This window comes from Amblyraja radiata, chromosome 10 (genome assembly GCF_010909765.2).
Source record: "Amblyraja radiata isolate CabotCenter1 chromosome 10, sAmbRad1.1.pri, whole genome shotgun sequence".
Taxonomy (NCBI): Eukaryota; Metazoa; Chordata; class Chondrichthyes; order Rajiformes; family Rajidae; genus Amblyraja; species Amblyraja radiata.
The window spans coordinates 7,924,980-7,949,121 of record NC_045965.1 but is presented as its reverse complement, the minus strand read 5'-3'; the positions used below and the strand labels follow the sequence as shown (position 1 = coordinate 7,949,121).

The 24,142-nt window shown below is 45.2% G+C and overlaps 1 protein-coding gene across 2 annotated transcripts; it reads right to left on the bottom strand.

Moving 5' to 3' along the window:
• Window positions 1–3,501: 3,501 nt before the first annotated feature.
• Window positions 3,502–23,285, bottom strand: aknad1 (AKNA domain containing 1). 2 transcript variants are annotated; one of them, XM_033027963.1, is made up of 3 exons: window positions 23,246–23,285; window positions 15,978–16,419; window positions 3,502–5,080 (listed from the first exon to the last, which is right to left on the bottom strand). In XM_033027963.1, the coding sequence occupies exons 2-3, from the start codon at window positions 16,336–16,338 to the stop codon at window positions 3,774–3,776; spliced, it is 1,668 nt and encodes a 555-aa protein (XP_032883854.1). In that variant the 5' UTR covers window positions 16,339–16,419; window positions 23,246–23,285; the 3' UTR covers window positions 3,502–3,773. The 2 variants fall into 2 exon arrangements, with proteins under 2 accessions (XP_032883854.1, XP_032883855.1); XM_033027964.1 differs by lacking the exon at window positions 23,246–23,285 and adding an exon at window positions 18,906–19,080.
• Between the last annotated feature and the right edge of the window lie 857 nt (window positions 23,286–24,142).

Genomic DNA, 24,142 nt, shown 5'->3' with positions numbered 1-24,142 from the left:
TCCCGTACTTCTTAAAACAGGTGTAATCTCCCCCCTGTTAGTATTAAGCCCCTATTTTCTATATGCTGGTAGGAACCAGACCCACCTACCTCCATGGTTATGGGTATTGTTCTGTTTCCTGCCAGTCCAACGAGTCTTGCACGTCATTTGACGTGGCGGTGATGTTGGGGGGTGGCGCATTTTCCATGGGGTCCGCTATGGGCCCTGGTCTAAAGAAGACTTCCAGGGATAGAATGTGGACCCCGAGCTTTACACCAGTCCCATATGGTAGACGTCGACTGATGGACGCGATGGGGTGCTGCTGCTTAGGAATTATTGTTTTTGGTTTGCTCGTCCCGGGCCTGCCCTCATGAGACCGAAAGTTTTTTAAAGCCTCTTCCATATCCTTCATATGCTTTGTGAGGTTTGCCAAAGAGCAGTGGGTCTGGCTCAGTGGCTGGGGTATGCACAACCCCACAAATTTAGGATTTTATGGCAGGTTTTATGATTTGTTTACGAAGGTTGTGGTCATCTCCGTATTTGTCCACGGAACGAGCAAACGATGTGATGGCTGACGTCAGGAGCCTGAGGATCCGCTGCAGTTTTCTAAGGCCTCATTGACCACCTCTCCTGTAGGGGCCTGTTGGAGAGGTGGTTAATGCTGGCCGCTGGTTTGACCTTTCACGGCCTCCTGCACGTGGGGTTGCCACGTAGCGGTCCACCACACCTAGCAGCTCTTCCTGTTCCTGCACCGCTTGCATACTCCCGAGATCTTCAGCCATCGTCCCTTCTTGGCCAGCCCAGTCCTGGTCACCAAAGCTACCCTCGGGTAAGGAGGAAGCAATGGACAGTGCAGAAGGCACTGTGGAGGGAGTGCCTGAACTCCCCCTGCGAGAGTGCCCCTCACGAAGCGCGTCTCGCTGGAGCTCCTGCTGCAGGAGCCGCTCCATGCGGCTCAGGCGGCTGTCTCTCCCCCGGGCGGGTGGAGAGACGTCCCCGTCCGACAAGTCGGAAGCCACCGGCCGGACGCCTCTTCCGTGGCTTTACTTCCAGCCCGCTGCTCAGGCGCTAGCGGGCTGGGCTCGGCGCGGTGTCGGGGAAATAGCGGAGCGCCCGGTAAGCGGTCCTACCGCCTTGTTGCTGCCCCCCCCCCAGATGGAACGCTCCTCCGTGGAGTCGAGCGGGGGACAGGTTTGTTCTAGAGCCTTTCTTCTCTGCCTGAAAGCAGAAGGCTCCCTGTGAAAGAAAACCCGACCTCAGAGCTTACTTGACGGTCCGTTCTTTCACCCCGTAGCGGGAGCGCCTGACTCCCGATGCGCCGCTGTTGCACTGCTGAACGTAATGCCGCGCATGCGTGCTGAGTGGGTTCTTCACGTAGTCACTCACGTGACTCCGAAGTAAAATCACTCTTTTCTTTTACAAAGTTACCTAAACACAAAGTAAAAGCATTAAGCTAACCAAAAAAAAATTAAACCATTCTATCTCTATGCCTCACGTCCTCAATCCTACAATCCCCACAAGATCACAGAGATGATACTTAGTGGGGCAAACGGATAGATTTAGTGTTCCAAATACATCAGTATGTCCTGGGTTAGTGCACTTGGAAGGAGTAGTCATGGAAGTTCTGGTCCCCCACTGCTTAAATAGCCATATACTGATATCTCATTGCGTTATTGCTCGTAGAGTCGTTTGACTTGAAATCTTATTTGAATACAAGTAAAGGAACTACTGGATTGAAAACAGCAATAATTTACAAATAATGTATTTAATTTGGGCTTTCTATCATTTTTTGTATGCAAGAACATGGTCTGGTATCTGAAAAGCTTAATGGAACTTTCAAACTACATGTCACTAGAAAAGTAGTGCACAATAACCTAAAGAAGGAGACAGAAGGAACTACAGATGCTGGTTTACCAAAAATCACATAAACTCAGCAGGTAACTCAGCAGGTCCCAATCCGATACATTGCCTATCCATATTCTCCAGCTATGGTTCCCAACACCAGCATTTTAGAATATGGATCAGCGCAGCACAGGAATGGGACCTTCAGCCCACAATGTTTGTGATGAACATGATGCCAAGTTAAACTGATCTCATCTGCCTCTACATAAGCCATCTCCCTCTATCCCCTGAACTTCCATGTGCCTGTGTAAAAGCTTCTCAAACACCACTATTATATCTGACTCCACCACCACCCCCTGGCAATGCATTTCAGGACCCCATCATTGTGTAAAAAAACTTGCTCCGCACGTCTCCACATTACAGCTATGCCTCTAGGGTTTGGTATTTCCACCCTGGGTAAACGGTTCTGACTGTCTACCCTAACTGCTTCTCTTAATTTTATGTACTTTTTGCGTGTAGGTTTTTTCAACATATAGAGGGAATTTTACACAAAATATATTGTTAACTGTGTCTAACAATAGATTGTCCTACCAATTAAGAATGATGAAATATTACAGCATATGCAACTTTAGGATCATATAAAGCAATTCAGAGCCATCATGTTTCACTGATATACCCAAGTAAAATAAATGGCAAAACCTTACATTTCAAAACCAACAATTAGTATGATGTTTGCTAAAATTAACCCAACATAGGATCAAAAAAATTCAAAATCAAAATATTGTAGATGCTAGAAATAAAAAATAAAAAATAGAAAATTCTGGGAATATTCAGCCATTCCAATAATTTGTTTAGTTTTAAAAAGTCAAGAATTGCCTGTGATTTTTTGGCAGCAACCAAGAATATGCAAAAGGATATGAACACTACAGGTCAAAGACCTGAATTACTAGCTACAGTCTATACCCACAACAAAAGTTTATTAATTTATATTTTCCTTTCATTGCCTAATATAGGTCTTTGCCACTTTCCCACTCCTTCAGGATACTCCTCGAGGAAACGCTGAATGCAAGAATGGTCAAGAACTTCGTGCAAGTCCTTCGACAATGGTGCAGTATAGATTTGGTGTCCATTTCATTGTTTGAAATAAAACCTGCATATTGTTGATAAAACTAATGCACCTACCTTGCCACCAAACCGCAATTGATCAATAGTATTTTCTGCTTCTGCATACTTTATTAATAGCTTGTCAAATGCTTCCTAAAATTAAATCATGGGAATAAAATTAGAAAGACAGCAGTTTTGTAGGGGAGACATTTTAATTTAGTTTAGAGATACAGTGTGAAAACAGGCCTTTCGGTTCACTGGACGGACCAGCAATCACCACCCTACCCAATAGGGACAATTTACCATTTTTACCAAAACCTACAAACCTGCACGACTGCCATGGGGGAGAAAACTGAAGCACCCAGGAAGAACCAATTAGGTCACAGGGAGAATGTGCAAACTTGGTAAAGACAGCACCCAGAATCGAACCTGGGTCCCTGGCACTGTAAGTTGCAACTCTACCGCTATGCTACTATACCACCACATTTATCTTTTTGCACAATCGAACAGAGTGTGTATCGTCGCTTACTACCGGAAATGCCTGCCCAGTCAGGAAGCATTAAAGGCATCATCTGAAACTACCACTGTTCAAGTAAAATTAGACTAAATTGCCAAATTAGACATTGTGAATATAGGAAGAATTAGAAAGGTCTGCCCTGGGTCAGAACTAAAACAGGGACCACCTGATTCAAGACACTACTCTTGGCCCCCGTGCACAGTGGCAATTTGGTTAGGTTATGAATAGCTGGTGGTATCTCAGATGTTCGTGAACCAATTAGATATGGTCCTGCCATTGACCTCATTAAGTGTATAGTACAGTGCACACATCTGTTTACAGATCATAAACCTTATATTACCTGCAATTGTTGGAAATGTTCAGGGATCTGATTCACTTCTACGTGGTGTTTTTTGCTATTAACTTCTGTGGTAGCAATGACTGAAAATTGTGCATTATCTAATTTGTTTTGCATTCCATCTACTGCTGAATTATGAATGGCATGGTTTTTTTTTGATGAGCTGGATGAAGGTTTTACTTTATTTAATCTTAATCTTGGACAGTTATAATTAGTGTAAGCATTCATTTTAGGAATTTTGACCTTGGGGCCAATTTTGGAAAAGTCAAGTTTCGGATAATGTTGTTTTCCTTTGCCATACTTGATTTCATTGCCAGAAATTGTTCTGCCCATTTTTAACATAGGATTTTGAGCAATTTCTGATACTGTTTTACTACCAAGCAGTGCTTGTACATTCTTTTCTTCTATTATTTTTGGTGGAGTCTCTGGACAACTTGTCTTTGTTTTGCAGGTGCTACTTTTTCCCCCATTCACCTCAGCAGATTTGTAGTAGTGACAATCATCTTTGACCTCCACTAATTGTTGTTTCATTCCAAGCTTTCCATCCATCTTTGAGATATCACTTTCGGATTTAGAAAATGTGTTATTCTTTGTGAATAAATCATTCCTGGAATTTGCATTGGAATTTGGTGAAAAGTGGTGGATCATTACAGTCTCTTCAATACTTTCTGTAAAAGAGATTTCTGGTAGAGTCTCAGAATCAATGTACTTAGATGAACTAAGTGCTTGGTCGTCTTCAAAGAAGTAATGTAGAACTGATTCGGCAATATTCGATCTTCCACCACCAAGCCCAAAGCTATTTTCTACTTTAGTTCCATGTCCAGATATCGACATATCAACTGGCTGCTCTGATGTAATAGCACCAAATTCCCTTTTATTTTCATGACTAGAAGTATCCACTTTTGCATTCAATTCAATGGAGAACATATTTTTCACAATTGACCTTTGGTCTCCAAGTGGAATATTTTGACTTATTTCACCAGTAGATCCATGACCCGATAGGTTCCCAACAAGAGTGGATAATGGTGGCAGATGGCCAGCTGAATCAATCCTCGTGCCTGTATTATGTCCACTAACGTTCTTTAAGTTACCATCATAAGGCAGCTCTTCCTGTTCCTCATCACTGATACTGGCAGCTGTGTCCTGACAGTTGTTGCCTTCTAAATTGCTTTTTGTTTCATCGAGTATGTCAGAATAAATAGAACAGTGAATTTCTTCATGTTCATAGTTAATATTTTCAGTTTTTATTCTTTCATCTTCATCACTTTCAACGTGCTCATTTTCAATCTTGTAAACAGCGTCTATCATAGAAACAGAAAAGCACTAATGTGGAAATACTTTTATTTTGAGTAAAGTCTTGAATTGTAATTTTAATCACCATCAGTCTCCACCCAAAACATACCAGGCAAATTCTTTGGTGTTGTTTATATTTTTATCAGTTGATCATCAAATTAAATAATTTATGGTTAATATGTACAAAAATGATTTGGATAAGGGGATTGAAGGCTTTGTGGCCATGTTTGCAGATGATGCTAAGATAGGTGGAGGGGCAGGCAGTGTAGAGGAAGCAAGGACTCTACAGAAGGACTTGGACAGATTAGGAGAGTGGACAGAGAAGTGACAGACAAAATTCAGTATAGCAAAGTGCGGAGTCATATATCTTGGTAATAAGAATAAACACGTAGATTATTTTCTAAATGGTGAGAGAATCCAGAAATCGGAGGTGCAAAGGGACTTGAGAGTGCTAGTGTAGGACTCCCAAAAAGTTAATTTGCAACATTAATATTAATACTCCCTAACCAAAGCTTTACAGGACTTTGGTTAGACCTCATTTGGAGTATTGGGTACAGTTCTGATAGCCCCAAAACAGGAGGCATTGGAAAGAGTGCATAGGAAGTTTACCAGAATGATGCCTGGAATAGAGGGTATTACTTACAAGGAGAGTTTGATCAGTCTTGTGCTGTTCTCTCTGGATATCCCGGTTGCTAAACACTTTAACTCCCCCTCCCATTTCCACACTGACCTTTCTGTCCTTGGCCTCCTCCACTGTCAGAGTGAGACCCAACAGCACCTCTTAGTTTGATTGGGCAGCTTACACCCCAGTGGTATGAATATTGGCCTCTAACTTTGTAACCCTTGCTTTCCCTCTCTCCATCCCTCCCCCTTCCCAGTTCTCTGACCAATCTGACTGCCCCACTGATTACATTGTATCTGTTTGCTTTGTTGTCATCTTCCTCTCGCTAACAATGGTCTATTCTACATTTTCCTTGAACTTCAACCCTTTTGATCTCTTACACTTCCTTACCTCTGTAACTCCCACTCCTCTGACACTCAGTCTGAAGAAGAGTCTCGACCTGAAATGTCACCCATTCCCAGTGATGGAAATGGGTTTTAGGAACTAGGGGTTCTCTAAGGTCCGTGAGGCTGAGGTTAGGAGGGGGGGGAGGAGATTTTTTTTATGTGCGGTCATACCCATGTAAGAGTACAAGAATGCATAACTTGTTTATTGTGTGTTTATAATATAGTTTATTATGTATTATATGTAATCGCTGCTTTCTTGCATCTCCTCTCACTCTCTGAAAACGGCGGCTGATTGGACGGGAGGAGACCGATTTGTTGATTGGACGGGAATTTTAAGGGAAGCTGAGTCGGTGATTGGACGCAACCCCCTTAGAGACAGCGGTTGATTGGCCGTCAAATAATCGGGCACAAAAAATGGAAAATAGGAAAACAATAAAATCGGAATTGCGATTTAAATCGGAAGAATATCATGCCTGATCTGCAGCAAAGATACCAGTATCCGCTCTGGTATCTTTGATCTGCAGTTCCTTCCTATTGAAGAAGAAACCTGGCCCGAAACAACTCCTAATCCATTCCCTCCACAGATGCCGCCAATCCTGCTGAGTTCCTCCAGCACTCTGTGTTTTTATTTAACTCTTGAAATTGAAATTAGACATAAAGCTAGAGTAACTCAGCGAGACAGGCAGTGACTCTGGAGATTAGACCCTTCTTCAGACTGAAACATAGAAAATAGGTGCAGGAGAAGTCCATTCGGCCCTTCGAGCCTGCACCGCCATTCAATATGATCATGGCTGATCATCCAACTCAGTATCCTGTACCTGCCTTCTCTCCATACCCCCTGATCCGTTTAGCCACAAGGGCTACATCTAACTCCCTCTTAAATATAGCCAGTGAACTGGCCTCAACTACCTTCTGTGGCAGAGAGTTCCAGAGATTCACCACTCTCTGTGTGAAAAATGTTTTTCTCATCTCGGTCTTAAAGGACCCTTTATCCTTAAACTGTGACCCCTTGTCCTGGACTTCCCCAACATCGGGAACAATCTTCCTGCATCTAGCCTGTCCTATCCCTTAAGAATCTTGTAAGTTTCGATAAGAAAACCCCTCAACCTCCTAAATTCTAGCAAGTACAAGCCAAGTCTATCCAGTCTTTCTTCATATGAAAGTCCTGACATCCCAGGAATCAGTCTGGTGAACCTTCTCTGTACTCCCTCTATGGTAAGAATGTCTTTCCTCAGATTTGGAGACCAAAACTGTACACAATACTCCAGGTGTGGTCTCACCAAGACCCTGTACAACTGCAGTAGAACCTCCCTGCTCCTATACTCAAATCCTTTTGCTATGAATGCTAACATACCATTCGCTTTCTTCACTGCCTACTGCACCTGCATGCCTACTACAGCCTCCTAGCACCCTCCTCACAGCTAACACTGCCCCCCAGCTTTGTGTCATCCGCAAACTTGGAGATGTTACATTCAATTCCCTCGTCCAAATTATTAATATATATTGTAAATAGCTGGGGTCCCAGCACTGAGCCTTGCGGTACCCCACTAGTCACTGCCTGCCATTCTGAAAAGGACCCGTTTACTCCTACTCTTTGCTGAACTGAACTCTCGTCGGTGATTGTCTGCAGAAGGGTCTCGACCCGAAACGTCACCCACTCCCCAGAGCCGCCGCCCGTCCCACTGAGCCACCCCAGCCCCCTCGTGTCCACCTTCAACTCCAGAGCCAAACAAAAAACACAGAGTGCTGGAGGAACTCAGCGGGCCAGGCGGCACCCGCAGAGGGAATGGACCAGGAGCCGCCACGGGCCAAGGTTTCCCCCACCCCCCCCAACAGGAAGGAACCGCAGATACAGCCGTCCCCGCAAAACGCCAAATGATTCCAGGAATGCCGAGGCGAGAGTGAGAGAGGGAGTGAGCGAGTGAGAGAGATCCAAAGGACGGATTTGGATCCCACTACGCCTCGCTGAGACATCGCCAGAAGTTTCAAACCTACTGCCCCCACCAGTTCAAGCCACGTGGACCAAGATACCACGTTGTAAACAACCACGTTCGCTACTTTGATTGGGAGTTCGCATTCCGCCACAGTCCCGCCAGGTTTACAGCTGTTTGACATCCGCTTCAGGAAGGAGCAGGTGGTCTAAGAGTTGAGCGTCCAGGAGCTGAACTCCGTTTACGGTGGAGAGACGCCAGATCTGATGAGGGCCAAGTTCTTAGACAGTCATTATGGAATTGGGAAAAGTTCCAATGAGCTATTGAAAGAAGTGGACATCCCTTACAGCGTCACTTTCCTCCACACTCTCCATCTCATGGAGACTGGAAACCAAAGATCCTATAGCGGAGCAAGATAGTCCACTCGACGAAAAAGCCGTAGTAGAGTAATCTTCAGCACCATTTCTGTAACCGGCTTCCATCTCCGCTCTAGAATCTTTGCTTTGGTGATGGCTTCATGCACAAATCATTTTTTCTCAGCTGCAGGTGATCATTTTGATATTCCTGCCTAGTCCTCCTTTTTAACTTGGAACATACAAAATATTGCCATTTGGAAGGAGCTCCAGAAAATCCTGTACCCACTTAAGCCATCCTCCCCCCCCCCCCCAGGGCCGGCCTTAGGAGATGCGGGGCCCAATTGGGAACAATTTTGGTGAGTCCCAGGTTCCCAGCCAAGGTCTGTAGAATCATAGAAATACAAATAAAGTATATTATAGACTTTATATCTCTATGGTAGAATGGAAAATAATCAAAATGTGCGCTTAAAATGTGCCTGCGAGTTAATGGACCAAACAGATCCAAGCTACATTTTAATATAAAATTGCTTACATGTAAGCCTACAAGTAACAAACAAAATGTGTAGATCACCTTTGAAAAGTACATAGTTACAATACCACTTGTTTTAGTGATTCGGAAAAGAAAAGAAAAAAAAATTAGATCGTGGAAAAACGATAATTATTGGCGAAAAACCAGTCTAGGCAGTAAATTTTGGGCTTCAGCCCCATCCTACCCTTTGGGCTTCTACCCCATCCCAACCTAGTTGTGTGTGTGTGTGTGTGTGTGTGTGTGTTAGTTGTCTGTGTGTTAGTTGTCTGCGTGCATGTGTGTGTGTTAGTTGTCTGTGCGTTATGTGTGTGTGTGTGGGAGGGAAGGAGAGATGGGAGGGAGGGAGAGAAGGGAGGAAGGAGAGAAGAGAGTGAGGGAAGTAGAGAAAGAAGGGAGGGAGGAAAGGAAAGAAGGGAGGGAGGGAAGGAGAGGAGGGAAGAGAGAGGAAGGAGAGAAAGGAGGGAGGGAAGGAGAGAAGGGAAAAGAGAGAGAGGAAGGAGAGAGGGAAGGAGAGAAGGGAGGGAGGGAAGAAGGGAAGGGAGGGATAGAAGGGGAGGAGAGAAGGGAGGGAGAGGGCCGGCGGCAGGAGCGGACGGGTGTGAGCTGAGGCGAGGTTTGTAAACGTTGCTCCAACCCCCGGGGAGAGAGAGGGGTGGAACCGGGGCTGCATGCGTGAAGCTCCTGGTCTCGGCCCGCACCGATCTGCCGGACATGCTGTGTGTGTGTGTGTGTGTGTGTGTGTGTGTGTGTTTGTTTGACGGAGTCTGAGGGGAGAAGCGCCGGCACCAAGAGCGTGCGAACGCGCGGACAGACGGACGAAAGCAACGATCATGGAGCCGAATAGGTGACATTTAGGGCGGAGACCCTTCTTCAGACTTCAGTCAAGGGAAACGGGAGGTATAGGCATATCTTCCATTCATTTGTCCTTAGTACCGTCTATATCTCTTGTTCCTCTTTCCCCAGACCCAGTCTGAAGAAGGATCTCGACCTGAAATGTCATCTATTCCGCTCTATTATTGTTGCTTTCGTCCATCTGTCTGCGCGTTCGCTCGCCCTTGGCTTAAGTAGCGCAGGATAAAACTGAATTCACACACAGACTGGAAACTGAAAAGTAGGGGAATGCCTACCCCTGCGTACCCCCCCATTTCCATCACTGCCCATTCCTTCTATCCAGAGATGCTGCCTGACCCACTGAGTTACTCCAGTATTTTGTGTCTAACTTTCTTTACCACCCTGTTCGACCTATGATGTCCCTTTCAGGGATTTATGTACTTGCACTCCTAGGTCCCCCCCATGTCCCCACTGTATACTAAATGTCCTACCATGATTTGACTTCCCAAAATGCAACTCCTCACACATATCTGAATTAAACTCCATTTGCCATCCCTCGGCTGACATACCCAGCAAGATACTGCTGTAATTTTTTAATGACCTTCTTTGCTATCTACAATACCACCCATGCAAACGTAATCATGCTTTGTACATTCTCCATTGATAGAAATACTAACAATGGGCCCAACGCTGACCCAAAGTGTACGATCAGTCCACAAGCCTCCAGATCAAAAATAACCTTCCACCATCACCCTCTCAGCCAGTGCTCATGCAATTTTATCCTCAAGCTTCCCAATGTTCTTAAATATTCCTGATCAGAGTGTTAAGGGGCTGTCCCACTGTACGAGCTAATTCAAGAGCTCTCCCGAGTTTAAAAAAAAAATCAAACTCGTGGTAAGCACGTAGAATGTACGTAGCGGGTACGTCGGAGCCCGGGACGTCTCTTAGCGGCTCGTAATGCTAACGGGAAACACGGTAAGCTCAGGAAGACTCGTGAAGATTTTTCAACACGTTGAAAAATGTCCACGAGAGCCCCGAGTACCTATGAGTGGCTATTACCGTAATTCTCCGAGTTCAAATTAGGGGAAACTCGGGAAAACTCTTGAATTAGCTCGTACAGTGGGACAGCCCCATCAGTTGCCTGGACATGCTGCGAGGAGATGGTGGAAGCAGATAATAGCAAATTTTAAGTTTCATTCAGACAAGCACATAAAAAGGCAGGGAATGGTGGGAGAAAGATTATGTGCAGGCAGATGGGATTAGTTCTATTAAACTAAGTGACGTGTAAACGTGACGTGACGTGTAGGAGGATATTGCAGATGAATACGTGGCTTGAAAAATGGTGCAAGGGGGAGGGATTCAAATTTTTAGGGCATTGGAACCAGTTCTGGGGGAGGTGGGACCAGTACAAACAGGACGGTCTGCACCTGGGCTGGAATGGAACCAATGTCCTTGGGGGAGTGTTTGCTAGTGCTGTCGGAGAAGATTTAAACTAATGTGGCAGGGGGATGGGTACAAGAGCAGAGAGGCAGGGGGGTGTAAAATGAGGGTAGAAGCAATAGGTAGCAAGGTGAAAAGTAAAAGTGGCAGGCAGACAAAACCAGGGCAAAAATCAAAAAGGGCCGCTTTTCAACATAATTGTATAAGGGGTAAGAGCGTTGTAAAAACAAGCCTGAAGGCTTTGTGTTTCAATGCAAGGAGTATTCGTAATAAGGTGGATGAGTTGAACGTGCAGATAGCCATTAATGATTATGATATAGTTGGGATCACGGAGACATGGCTCCAGGGTGACCAAGGGTGGGAGCTGAACATCCAGGGATATTCAATATTCAGGAGGGATAGAGAGAAAGGAAAAAGGAGGTGGGGTAGCGTTGCTGGTTAGAGAGGAGATTAACGCAATGGAAAGGAAGGACATTAGTTTGGAGGATGTGGAATCGGTATGGGTAGAGCTGCGAAACACTAAGGGGCAGAAAATGCTGGTGGGTGTTGTGTACAGGCCACCTAACAGTAGTAGTGAAGTTGGAGATGGTATCAAACAGGAAATTAGAAATGCGTGCGACAAAGGCAAAACAGTTATAATGGGTGACTTCAATCTACATATAGATTGGGTGAATCAAATTGGCAGGGGTGCTGAGGAAGAGGATTTCTTGGAATGTATGCGGGATAGTTATCTAAATCAACATGTAGAGGAACCAACGAGAGAGCAGGCTATTTTAGACTGGGTATTGAGTAATGAGGAAGGGTTAGTTAGCAGTCTTGTTGTACGTGCCCCCTTGGGCAAGAGTGACCATAATATGGTTGAGTTCTTCATTAGGATGGAGAGTGACATTGTTAATTCAGAAACAATGGTTCTGAACTTAAAGAAAGGTAACTTTGAGGGTATGAGACGCGAATTGGCCAAGATTGACTGGCAATTAATTCTAAAAGGGTTGACGGTGGAGATGCAATGGGAGACATTTAAAGACTGCATGGATGAACTACAAAAATTGTTCATCCCAGTTTGGCAAAAGAATAAATCAGGGAAGGTAGTGCATCCGTGGATAACAAGGGAAATCAGGGATAGTATCAAAGCGAAGGATGATGCGTACAAATTAGCCAGAAAAAGCAGCATACCAGAGGACTGGGAGAAATTCAGAGACCAGCAGAGGAGGACAAATGGCTTAATTAGGAAAGGATAAATAGATTATGAAAGAAAACTGGCAGGGAACATAAAAACTGACTGCAAAAGTTTTTATAGATATGTGAAAAGAAAGAGATTAGTTAAAACAAATGTAGGTCCCTTGCAGTCAGAAACAGGTGAGTTGATCATGGGGAACAAGGATATGGCGGACCAATTGAATAACTACTTTGGTTCCGTCTTCACTAAGGAAGACATAAATAATCTGCCGGAAATAGCAGGGGACCGCGGGTCAAAGGAGTTGGAGGAATTGAGTGAAATCCAGGTTAGTCGGGAAGTGGTGTTGGGTAAATTGAATGGATTAAAGGCCGATAAATCCCCAGGGCCAGATAGGCTGCATCCCAGAGTACTTAAGGAAGTAGCTCCAGAAATAGTGGATGCATTAGTAATAATCTTTCAAAACTCTTTAGATTCTGGAGTAGTTCCTGAGGATTGGCGGGTAGCAAACGTAACCCCACTTTTTAAGAAGGGAGGGAGAGAGAAAACGGGGAATTACAGACCAGTTAGTCTAACATCGGTAGTGGGGAAACTGCTAGAGTTAGTTATTAAAGATGGGATAACAGCACATTTGGAAAGTGGTGAAATCATAGGACAAAGTCAGCATGGATTTACGAAAGGTAAATCATGTCTGACGAATCTTATAGAATTTTTCGAGGATGTAACTAGTAGCTTGGATAGGGGAGAACCATTGGATGTGGTGTATCTGGACTTCCAGAAGGCTTTCAACAAGGTCCCACATAAGAGATTAGTATACAAACTTAAAGCACATGGCATTGGGGGTTCAGTATTGATGTGGATAGAGAACTGGCTGGCAAACAGGAAGCAAAGAGTAGGAGTAAACGGGTCCTTTTCACAATGGCGGGCAATGACTAGTGGGGTACCGCAAGGCTCAGTGATGGGACCCCAGCTATTTACAATATATATTAATGATCTGGATGAGGGAATTGAAGGCAATATCTCCAAGTTTGCAGATGACACTAAGCTGGGGGGCAGTGTTAGCTGTGAGGAGGATGCTAGGAGACTGCAAGGTGACTTGGATAGGCTGGGTGAGTGGGCAAATGCTTGGCAGATGCAGTATAATGTGGATAAATGTGAGGTTATCCATTTTGGTGGCAAAAACAGGAAAGCAGACTATTATCTAAATGGTGGCCGATTAGGAAAAGGGGAGATGCAGCGAGACCTGGGTGTCATGGTACACCAGTCATTGAAAGTAGGCATGCAGGTGCAGCAGGCAGTGAAGAAAGCGAATGGTATGTTAGCTTTCATAGCAAAAGGATTTGAGTATAGGAGCAGGGAGGTTCTACTGCATTGTACAGGGTCTTGGTGAGACCACACCTGGAGTATTGCGTACAGTTTTGGTCTCCAAATCTGAGGAAGGACATTATTGCCATAGAGGGAGTGCAGAGAAGGTTCACCAGACTGATTCCTGGGATGTCAGGACTGTCTTATGAAGAAAGACTGGATAGACTTGGTTTATACAGGTCTAATTTAGGAGATTGAGAGGGGATCTTATAGAAACTTACAAAATTCTTAAGGGGTTGGACAGGCTAGATGCAGGAAGATTGTTCCCGATGTTGGGGAAGTCCAGGACAAGGGGTCACAGCTTAAGGATAAGGGGGAAATCCTTTAAAACCGAGATGAGAAAAACTTTTTTCACACAGAGAGTGGTGAATCTCTGGAACTCTCTGCCACAGAGGGTAGTTGAGGCCAGTTCATTGGCTATATTTAAGAGGGAGTTAGATGTGGCCCTTGTGGCTAAAGGGATCAGAGGGTATGGAGAGAAGGCAGGTACGGGATACTGAGTTGGATGATCAGCCATGATCATATTGAATGGCGGTGCAGGCTCGAAGGGCCGAATGGCCTACTCCTGCACCTAATTTCTATGTTCCTATGTAAAACTAGACAGGCATTTAGGTGGTCAAAAATTGGAAGGATTGATAGAGATGTAGAGGTCAGGAGCAGCAAGTCACAAAAAAAGCACAAGCAAGGAGAAGTTAAAGAAAATGATGGCACTGTCAGGCTGAAGTATGTTTATTCCAATGCAAGGAGTCATGTAGAGAAAGATTTATTTGGAGCTTGGAACTATAATGTTGCGGTCATTGTGGAAATGTGGTTGCGAGAGGGACAATGGTGGCAGTTCAATGTGCCGAGGTTTTGATGCTTCAGATGTAATCAAGATAGGCAGAAGAGCTGGAGGTGTTGCGTTATTAATCAGGGAGTCTGTTATGGCGGCATTTCGAGAGGACCTACTGGATGGTTTGTCCGCTGATATAGAGAGCACTTTGAAATGAGAAAGGTGCAAGCTCTAATAGGATGTCAAAAACAACCCTGTAGCTTTGGCATCTTTGGTGCTTAATGTGAAAAGAGGAATGGTCAGATTAAGCACCAAAAGATGCCGAAGCTACAGGGTTGTCTTAACATCGACAATATTGGCTGGGACGCTTCGTGCCAAAGGCTTAGGCAGGGCAAAATTTGAGAGGTGTATCCAAGAGGGTTTCTTGAAACAATATGTGGATAGTCCAACCCGATTCGGAACATAGTGAACTTTATGCTGAGAAATGATCATAGCCATGTTTTTCAATGGAAGATCATTTTGGGGGTAGTGATGATAATTCGGTATGTTTTAATGTTGTTTTGAATAGGAAGAAGGCTAAACCTTGTGGGAAACTACCAAATTGGAGGGCAAACTAGACCTATTAGCCAGGAACTTGGGAGGTTACACTGGGAGCAGTTGTTTTTGGGCATGTCCGCATCTGACATATGGGAGTCATTTAAAGGCCAGTTGATAGGAATTCAGAACTAGCATGTTCCAGAAAGGAGGAATGGATAGATAAGGATGGCAAAGTAGCAGTATGGTGGCAAAGATCAGTATGGTGCTCTCTGCATAGAGCCATAAGGAATGAGTGTGATTTTTTAATGTATATTGATTATCATTTTCTACTGTGGAGAAGATCGTGGAAGCTAAGGAATTAAGTCAGGAGTTACAATGTCTTAAATCAGATACAAATGACCAAAGAATTATTGACAGCTTTAAATCACATTAAGGTGGATAAATGCTCAGGGCTTGAACAAGTTCAGAGAGTCAAAGTTATACAGCATGGAAATAAGCCTGTCATCCCAACTTGTCTATGCTGACCAATATACCCCATCTACATTCGTCCCACCTGCCCATGTTTAGCCCATATCCCTCTAAACCTATCCTAACCATGTATCTGTCAAAATGGGTTGTAATATCTGCCTCAACTACCTCCTCTGGCAGCTCATTCCATATACCCATCACCCTGTATGAAAAAGTTGCCCCTCAGGTTCCTATTACATCTTTCCGCCCTAACCTTAAACCTATCTCTCATGGTTCTAGATTCCCCTACTCTGGATAAAAGGATGTGCATTTGCCTTATTTATTCCCCTCATGACCTTATACACCTCTAGATAATATTCATTCACGTGGTAACCATTTCTGAATTTATGGGATACCAATGGATGTATTCCTGCAATATTTTGTTACCTGTGAGAATATAATGGGAATCCCTTCATAGAAAAGCAAAATAATGGTCACTTTTTTTAAAAACAAACCTGCTGTAATGTTGAAACCAACATCTTCTGCTGATGACTGAGAAAGGCAGATGATATAGGAATCACATACATCATTAAAATTTAAGTTGAAATCATCATCCACATCGAGGAGTATTTCATGTTCAAACGATTTCTCCCGTAATAAAGGATTCTTTGTGCCTTGTTCGTTCAATTCATCTTCTCTGATACCAAGTGAATTTTGCAAATTAATGCAATGGTTCTCCACATATCTTACAAACTGATAATCGTCCATTTTCTCTAAAATGTCTTCACTGGCTTTTGTATCTGATTCATCTGTGCTATCAAGGTTCATGCCTTCTTTAAAACATTCCATTTCTCTGTCAACAGAAATGTATGCCATTTTTGGTATATGCGATCTTTAAGACAGGTTTATTTTTTCATTCAGTGAAATGTGAAATAAGTACTCCAGAACTGGAATAATCTATACAGGACAGAAAAAAAGAGTATCATGTCAGAGTTACTATACATAAAATTTGAATTCACTTTAAAAATATTACCAAATATTCAGTCAGTAACCAAATGCAAAATAATTTAATTTTAAAGTACCATATACTGGGGCATTGTGCCAAAATACATTGCATTAAATAATTCAACAACAATTATTAGGTGTCTAGTGTGTTTACCACATCTACCCTGGAAATTTAGTGTTTATATTCTGCACAAAACCTCTTACTAGCATAAAATTAAAATTTATCATTGTATTTAAATGAAACAATTTAATGTAAAGTTACACAAAAAATATGGAGGAAAAAACAGTACACATAGTAGCAATTGAGATAGTTTCAGTAAGCTTGAAACTGATGGGCCAGGTTTCATTATCAATAACTCAGCGGGACACGCAGCATCTCTGGAGAGAAGGAATAGGTGACGTTTTGGGTCGAGACCCTTCTTCAGTCTGAAGAAGTTACTCCAGCATTTTATGTATTCCTTCTATTTAAACCAGCAGCTTGTGTTCTTTCCGACTAAATTAATTGTCAATAGCTAGGGGAATATGAGCTTAAAGGCTTTAAATGTGAAAAATCTGAAACCTCACTGGAGAGAACGGACTCATTTGGACCATCCAGATAAAATATTGCAGTCACAAGATAGGATCAGCCAAGGAGATGCATCTCTTGACTCTCCAAGTCCTTTTTGCTATCTGCAATCTGATGGAACACACCCTACTTCCCTGGATGTTAATAGCTCAAACAGTATTCAAGAATGTCAGTAATAACCAAGCCAAGGAAAAGCATCTGACTGGAACGCCACTTTCCAACATTAAAACATTCACTCCCTCTATTATTAGTTAAATGCAACCAGAATATCACATCCACAAGATGCATTACAGGAACTCAAAGGCTTCTTCAATATTACTTCCCAAAGCCACAACTTCCACTGCAAAGCAGTGCATGGGTTGCAACCATGTAGGAACACCATCTGCAATTTGCTTCAAATTGTATATTTTTTTTAATTAGGAAGTGCCAGGATTTTCAACCGGCAACACAAGAGCATTTTAGGACTATTTAAAAAAAAAGCAGATATCAGTCCATACTAGCATGGATAGAAGATTGGCTGACTGGCAGAAGGAAGAGTGGGAATGAAGGGAACCTTTTCTGGTTGGCTACCAGGGACTAATGGTGTTCATCATGGTTTCATATTGGATCTGCTACTTTTCACATAATTTGTTAATGATCTGGATGGTGGAATTGAGAGCGCTAGAATATAAAAGCAAGGATGAAATGTTGAGGCTGTGTAAGGCACTGGTCTGAACACATTTGGAATATTGTGAGCAGTTCTGGGCCTCATATCCGAGGAAGGATGTGCGAGCATTGGAGAGTAAACAGAGAAGGATTATGATATGAATGACTGGGCCAATATGAAAAGTGTTTGAAGGCTCTGGGTCTGTATTCGCTGGGTATGCAAATCAGTCACCACCTGTAGGGCACCGACAAAGTTACAAAGTATTTCATATAGTCCCCAAAGGTCACCCTTTGTTCTCAGCGGCCGCCCACGCCGGATCCCCTTGTTCTCGGCGGTGCATCTGGCGCCCACGGGGCCTGTCCAACCTCCGGCATCTTCCGTCGGCCCGTCCTCAACTGCTGGCCCCTTCTTCAACCGCCGGCCCCTGTCCTCAATCGCTGGTCCCTTCCGCATCCTCGACCATTGGCACCAGTCCTCGACCGTCAGCCCCTTCCTCATTCCTGACCACCAGTCCCCGTCCTCGACCGCCAGCCTGCAGCGTCGACTGCCACCCCCCCCCCCCCGTCCTTGACTGCCAGCCCCCATACTCAATCTGCCACTGCCAACCCCCGGCCTCGACCACCACCTGCCCCTTCCTCAACCTCGACCTCCAGCCCACGTCCTCGACCGCCGTCCCTTCCACGTCTTTGACCGCCAGCCCTCGTCCTCGATCTCAACCACCAACCCCCATCATCAATCGCCAGCCTCTTGCTCGTCCTCGACAACCGGCCCCCCTCCTTGACCGCTGGTCCCCATCCTCGATTGTCGGTCCCTTGCGTGTCCTCAACCGCTGGCCCCCAACCCGACCCCAGACGCCTGACCTCGACCGCCGGCACCCGGCCTCAACCTCGACCGCTAGTCGGTTCTCTCCATACAGTCCACCTCTCTTCCCTCTCTATTAGCCATTACCCCTCTTTCACCCCACATGAAATGTCACAACCCAAAACACCGAAATCTCTTCACAGATGCTCCCTGAATCGCCAAGTTCCTCCAGCAGATTGTTCTTTGTTCCAGATTCCATGCCTGCAGTTTCTTATGTCTTTGGCAATGAAGATAAATCACAAAGGTCAACAACACTGTTTATCTCTCATTCTGATTCATTCTTCTATCTTCACAAATTACTACCCTACTTGCTGAACTTTCCCATGCAATTCAGATGTCGCATCTATACTTTTACACATTTCTTACCCGTCATCCAGGAATGCAAAGTGCTTCTCCAGGTGAAGCAGCAAGTCCTTACACTTCTAAGAATCCAGCATACTGCACTCAGTGATCTAAATGTAGGCACCTCTATCATCAGAGAAACCATGGCAGATTATGTGACAACTTTGCAGAGCACATGTCTTCAGTCTGTAATGCAACTCGGGGCTCCTTGGAGACAAAGAGACTGCAAATCAAAGTCAAAGTAGTCCACCACAGTGAGTTCACCAGGCACCTCCTCACTGTGATGGAAGGCAAAAGTCTTAAGTCTTTGTCTCTTCCCTTCTTATTCTCCCTCGGCGATCCAGGCTTCGGATGTTGTGACCCCGCCGGGTGATGGTAAGTCAGTCCCGCGGCTGAATCCAAGCTCCGCGAACGGGCTGGTTCAACTCCGCGGCCCGGGGTGGTCGAAGCCGCCGAAGATGCCACCCTCCAGTACAGCGGACGCAGCTGTTGTCGCGGGAGCTCCGGAGAACAGGTTACCAACCTGTGACCTGCGAGCTCCCGACGATGTCGTCCACTGGGCCCGCGGCCGATCCTCCGAGGTCGGGTCGCCGCTGCCGCTGCCCGCTCTAAAGTCAGGTCGCCGCTGCCGCTGCCGCTGCCCGCTCCGAGGTCGGGTCGCCGCTGCCGCCGCTGCTGCCCGCTCCAAGGTCGGGTCGCCGCTGCCCGCTCCGAGGTCGGGTCGCCGCTGCCGCTGCCCGCTCCGAGGTCGGGACGCCGCTGCCGCTGGAACGCTGCCCGCTCCGAGGCCGCCAGCACCGAGGTCGGGTCGCCGCTGCCGCCGCTGCTGCCCGCCCCGAGGTCGGGTCGCCGCTGCCGCTGCCCGCTCCGAGGTCGGGACGCCGCTGCCGCTGGAACGCTGCCCGCTCCGAGGCCGCCAGCACCGAGGTCGGGTCGCCGCTGCCGCCGCTGCTGCCCGCCCCGAGGTCGGGTCGCCGCTGCCGCTGCCCGCCCCGAGGTCGGGTCGCCGCTGCCGCTACCCGCACCGAGGTCGGGACGCCGCTGCCGCTGGAACGCTGCCCGCTCCGAGGCCGCCATCTCCGCTATTAGGCCTCGGCGCGGACGGAGACAGGGGATACGACTAGAGAAGTCGCATCCCCCCCGAAGGAAGAGACCAAAAACATGTTGGAACCGGGAGCAAATAAAGAGTGCCGAAGCAACTCAGCAGGTCAGGCAGGGATCTGGACAGATAACATTTCAGATCAGGACCTTTCTTCAGACCGATGAAAGCTGATAAAGCAAAGCGAGGGGAAGGAGTGGGCAAAAACTGGAAGGGATAGGCAAATTCAGGCAGGGAAGGGCAATTGGCAAATGTCTGAAGATAATAACAGAGGCTAGAGGTAAATGGAGATAAAAGGGTGCAGATGATGTGCAATCTCACAAGAAAGGGAGGTGAAATGCAAATCCAGATGTAGTTACAAAGACAGATTTACTTGCACCTCTTCCAATCTCATCTATTCCATTTGGTGCTTTCAATGTGGCTCCTTCTACATTGGCAAGACCAAGCACCGACCATTTCCCTGAACACTTGCATTTGTCTGCCACGGCTTGCTAGAGTTCCTGGAAACCAGCCATTTTAACTCCCCTTACCATAACAACCTTTCTGTTATTGGCCTCCTCCAATGCCAGGGTAGGCCCACGCAAACTGGAAGAGCAGCATCTTATTCTGCCTCGACCCAACAGCATGAACACTGAACACATATATGAGATAAACACAGCTTCTCATCCACCCCGTTTTCACCCTTTGCCTGCACACGCTCCTTTCTCCCACTGCCCCCATCACCCCGTTCCTCTCTCTCTACTCTGAGGCCATAATTTTTCTTTTATCTCCCACTTCCTCATTTCACTCCTCTTCCCCCATTGCCCACATTACCCACTCATCTTCCCCCACTACCCACATTTCACTCCTCTTCCCCATTACTCTGTTCCACATCCGCACTCTTTTGTCTCCATTTCACTTCTAGCCTTTGTTACTATTCTACCCACCTCCCAATCATCCCTCCTCAAACAAATGCAACTATCACTTGCCAGTAACCAGCCACCCAGCACCTTCCCCTCGCGTCTTTACGAGCTTTCTCCCTTCTCCCTCATCAGTCTCCTGATCTGAACTGTCACCTGTCCATTTCCCTCTACAGATGTTACCTGGCCTGCCGAGCTCCTTCAGCACTGTTTTTTGCCTTAATTCTCTCTCCCATTCCAACACCCATCAGTTTGTTACAAAAGATGGCCAACATAAGCCTGAGGAACAGCACTACATGTTCCATGTCTGGACTTTACAGCCTTCCAGAGTTGTTGGGGAATTTATATTTTCTGTACTAGAACCAGCCATTTCTACTGCAATCATTCTTTCAGAATAGGGTTCAGTTTCCCTGTTGAGAAAAGCCTTCTTCTTTTATGTAAATCATCTATGTTTCAAATGTTCGGCCAGGCTCTTGCACAGTGGACAGTCTTCTCGTTTACCACTGCTAGATCTTCCAGGCAGCATTGTTCACCAAGAAGTGGGCATCTTAGTAAGTGTGGAAAGGATTGTACAGATGTTCCACATTCACATTCTGTGTCTGCCGCATCTGCATAGCCCCATTTGCTCATATTGGTCTTGCATCGGCCCATCCCTGTACGAAGCCTATTGAGAGACTTCCAGGTCTTCCAGTCACACCTGTGACCAGGTGGTAGCTGTTCCTTGGTTGGGATTGGCATCTTTACGTGGTGGTGGTTTTCACTGCGTTTCTTTTCCCATAAGGCTAGTCTGGTTGCTTGAGGAGACTGTGACAGTGGCTGGACTGTGTGAATGAAGCTCTTCCTCGACTTCAGCCATTTTGGGGCTGGGTGATGGGAGTGACAGGAATGGCGGGTGTCCCCAACTTGTCTACTACGTTCAGTTCTACCGGCAAAGATCTGCGGATTCCTAGTTGAGCAATACCCGCCAAGGCATGCAAGCTATCCACATCCGTTGGTTTTAGGCAGCCAGTGATGCATCTGCAGCTGTCATTAAGGGCGGCATCAACTTTGTTCGCATGAGATGATCTCTCCCAAACAGGACAAGCATACTCTGCAGTAGAGTAGCACAGCGCAAGAGCAGTTGACCGCAGTGTGGATGCATTGGTACCCCACGATGAGTTTGCCAGCTTGCGTGGGAGGCTGTTCCTCGTCCTCACTTTGCCCTTCACCGTTTTGATGTGTTGCTTGAAGAGGAGGGTTCGGTCCAGAGTGACCCCAAGGTAGACAGGGTAGTCACAGTGTCTCAAAGGGACACCATTCCATGTTAAGGACAGCTTCCTCCCAGCTTTGTGATTACAAAGGTGGAACAGGCTAACTTAGATCTTAGCAGGGTTTGCCTTCAGTTGGTTGTAGTAGTTTGTCAAGTTGTCTAAGGATGATGACTAAAGGTTCTGTCCCACTTATGCGACTTTTTAGGCGACTGCAGGAGACTATGCGGTTGCCACATGGTCGCCATATGTTCGCGGGTGGTTGCCAGGTAGTCGCCTTCATAGTCGTGAGGAGTTCCCGCATTCTGGGAACTAGTCGCGGCCTCATTGTGGACCCCGCAAATTTTTCAACATGTTGAAAAATTGGTGGCGACCAGAATTAAGCCACCATGGAGAGTAGCGGGGAGGTCCTAGTGGGTTGCCAGGAGGTCGAAGGTTGTCGTAGGTTCTCGTAGGTTGTAGCTGGTGCTGACCGGTGAATTTCATTGGCTCATTGGGGAAAAAAAATGTAAGCTGTAGTTTTCAGAACCACGGATAATTGACCGATAATGCCAATGTCCACCGAGCTTCACAGCCGTGTATCTCTGGCTTCTTAAAAGTTGTCTCCACTCTTCTCCCCCCTTCCCCCCCTCTTTTAAAGGACTTACGTGACCCTTCCCGTACACTGTGCTTTCACCGTCTTAATTACAGCGCCAACCTTCCTGTTCATCGCAGTGTGTGTCTGTATCACATTGACTTTGCACCGTGTGAATTTCACTCAGACAGTGCTCCCCCCGCTTTCCCTATCCTCAGTCTGCATAACGCGCTGGTGAAGGAAGTGATGTGTGTGTATGTTCCAATCTTCCAGTCGCTGGTTTTTCAATGAAAAATCGCCTAAGTGGGACAGGCCCATAAGGATGAAAGCCTGATATGCTGGGCATGTCTTACCCGTCAACAGAATGTTGCCTGCAACATTTCTCCAACCTAGAGATATTTTCTCTGCCCAAACTGTTTTCATTACAGCATTTTTCATCTGTCCCAAATAAACTGTGATTCATGGTTTTTAGATACACTAGCCAGGAACCATTTTATCTATCATTACAAGCACTGCAAAAATTTTGAGAGTTTCAATAAGATCACCTCTCATTCTTCCACTCATCATGATTGAATCGACAATATCTGTGGAATGCAACAATAAACTAAGAGTTACCATTAGTACCAATCAGATTACAGATGCAAACAAGATAATTTACTTACTGAATCTAATGCTTCAATTGTCTTTAAATCCCAAAAGCAAATAATGGAAATCTTTAAGAAGGAACTGCAGATGCTGGAAAATCAAAGGTAGACAAAAGTGCTGGAGAAACTCAGCGGGTGCAGCAGCATCTATGGAGCGAAGGAAAATTAAATGTTGCCTATTTCCTTCGCTCCATAGATGCTGCTGCACCTGCTGAGTTTTTCCAGCACTTTTGTCTCCCTAATGGAAATCTTTATTTGATATCACTTTAAAATATTTAAGAGACCGGGTAATTCAAGCTGTAACTAATTACCTAGTATGACTTAATACTGCATTATTTATTGATTCCTCAAGTATTGTAGATAGCTGAAATAGAATTTTAAATGTGGAAGATGATATACTTCTATGCCATTTTCAATTCCTTGTTTGATCCTATAGATTTAACGCAGTTAATGATAGAAAATAGGGGTAAAAATTAAAATGGAAGCAATTAATAACTTGCTTTTTTAATATAGCTTCTGTATGATACACAGGAAAATTAGTTTTCTTGTAATTCTTGGAGCAATCTCGTGAAAATATACTTTCAGAACAAAGAATAATATTGAATTGTTGGTCATATTGATATATTCAAAAAATGGAGAAAATTAAATGTTAAAGAGAAATTAAAATTATCTTTTCAATTTCCATTGAAGAGAATGTTAAGAACAGAAAATCTTTAATGTTGATTTCTGCTTTGGCAAGTATAGAGTCAAATGAAGCATTCAATTGAACTTGGTTGTCACAAGCCATTCACAATTTTT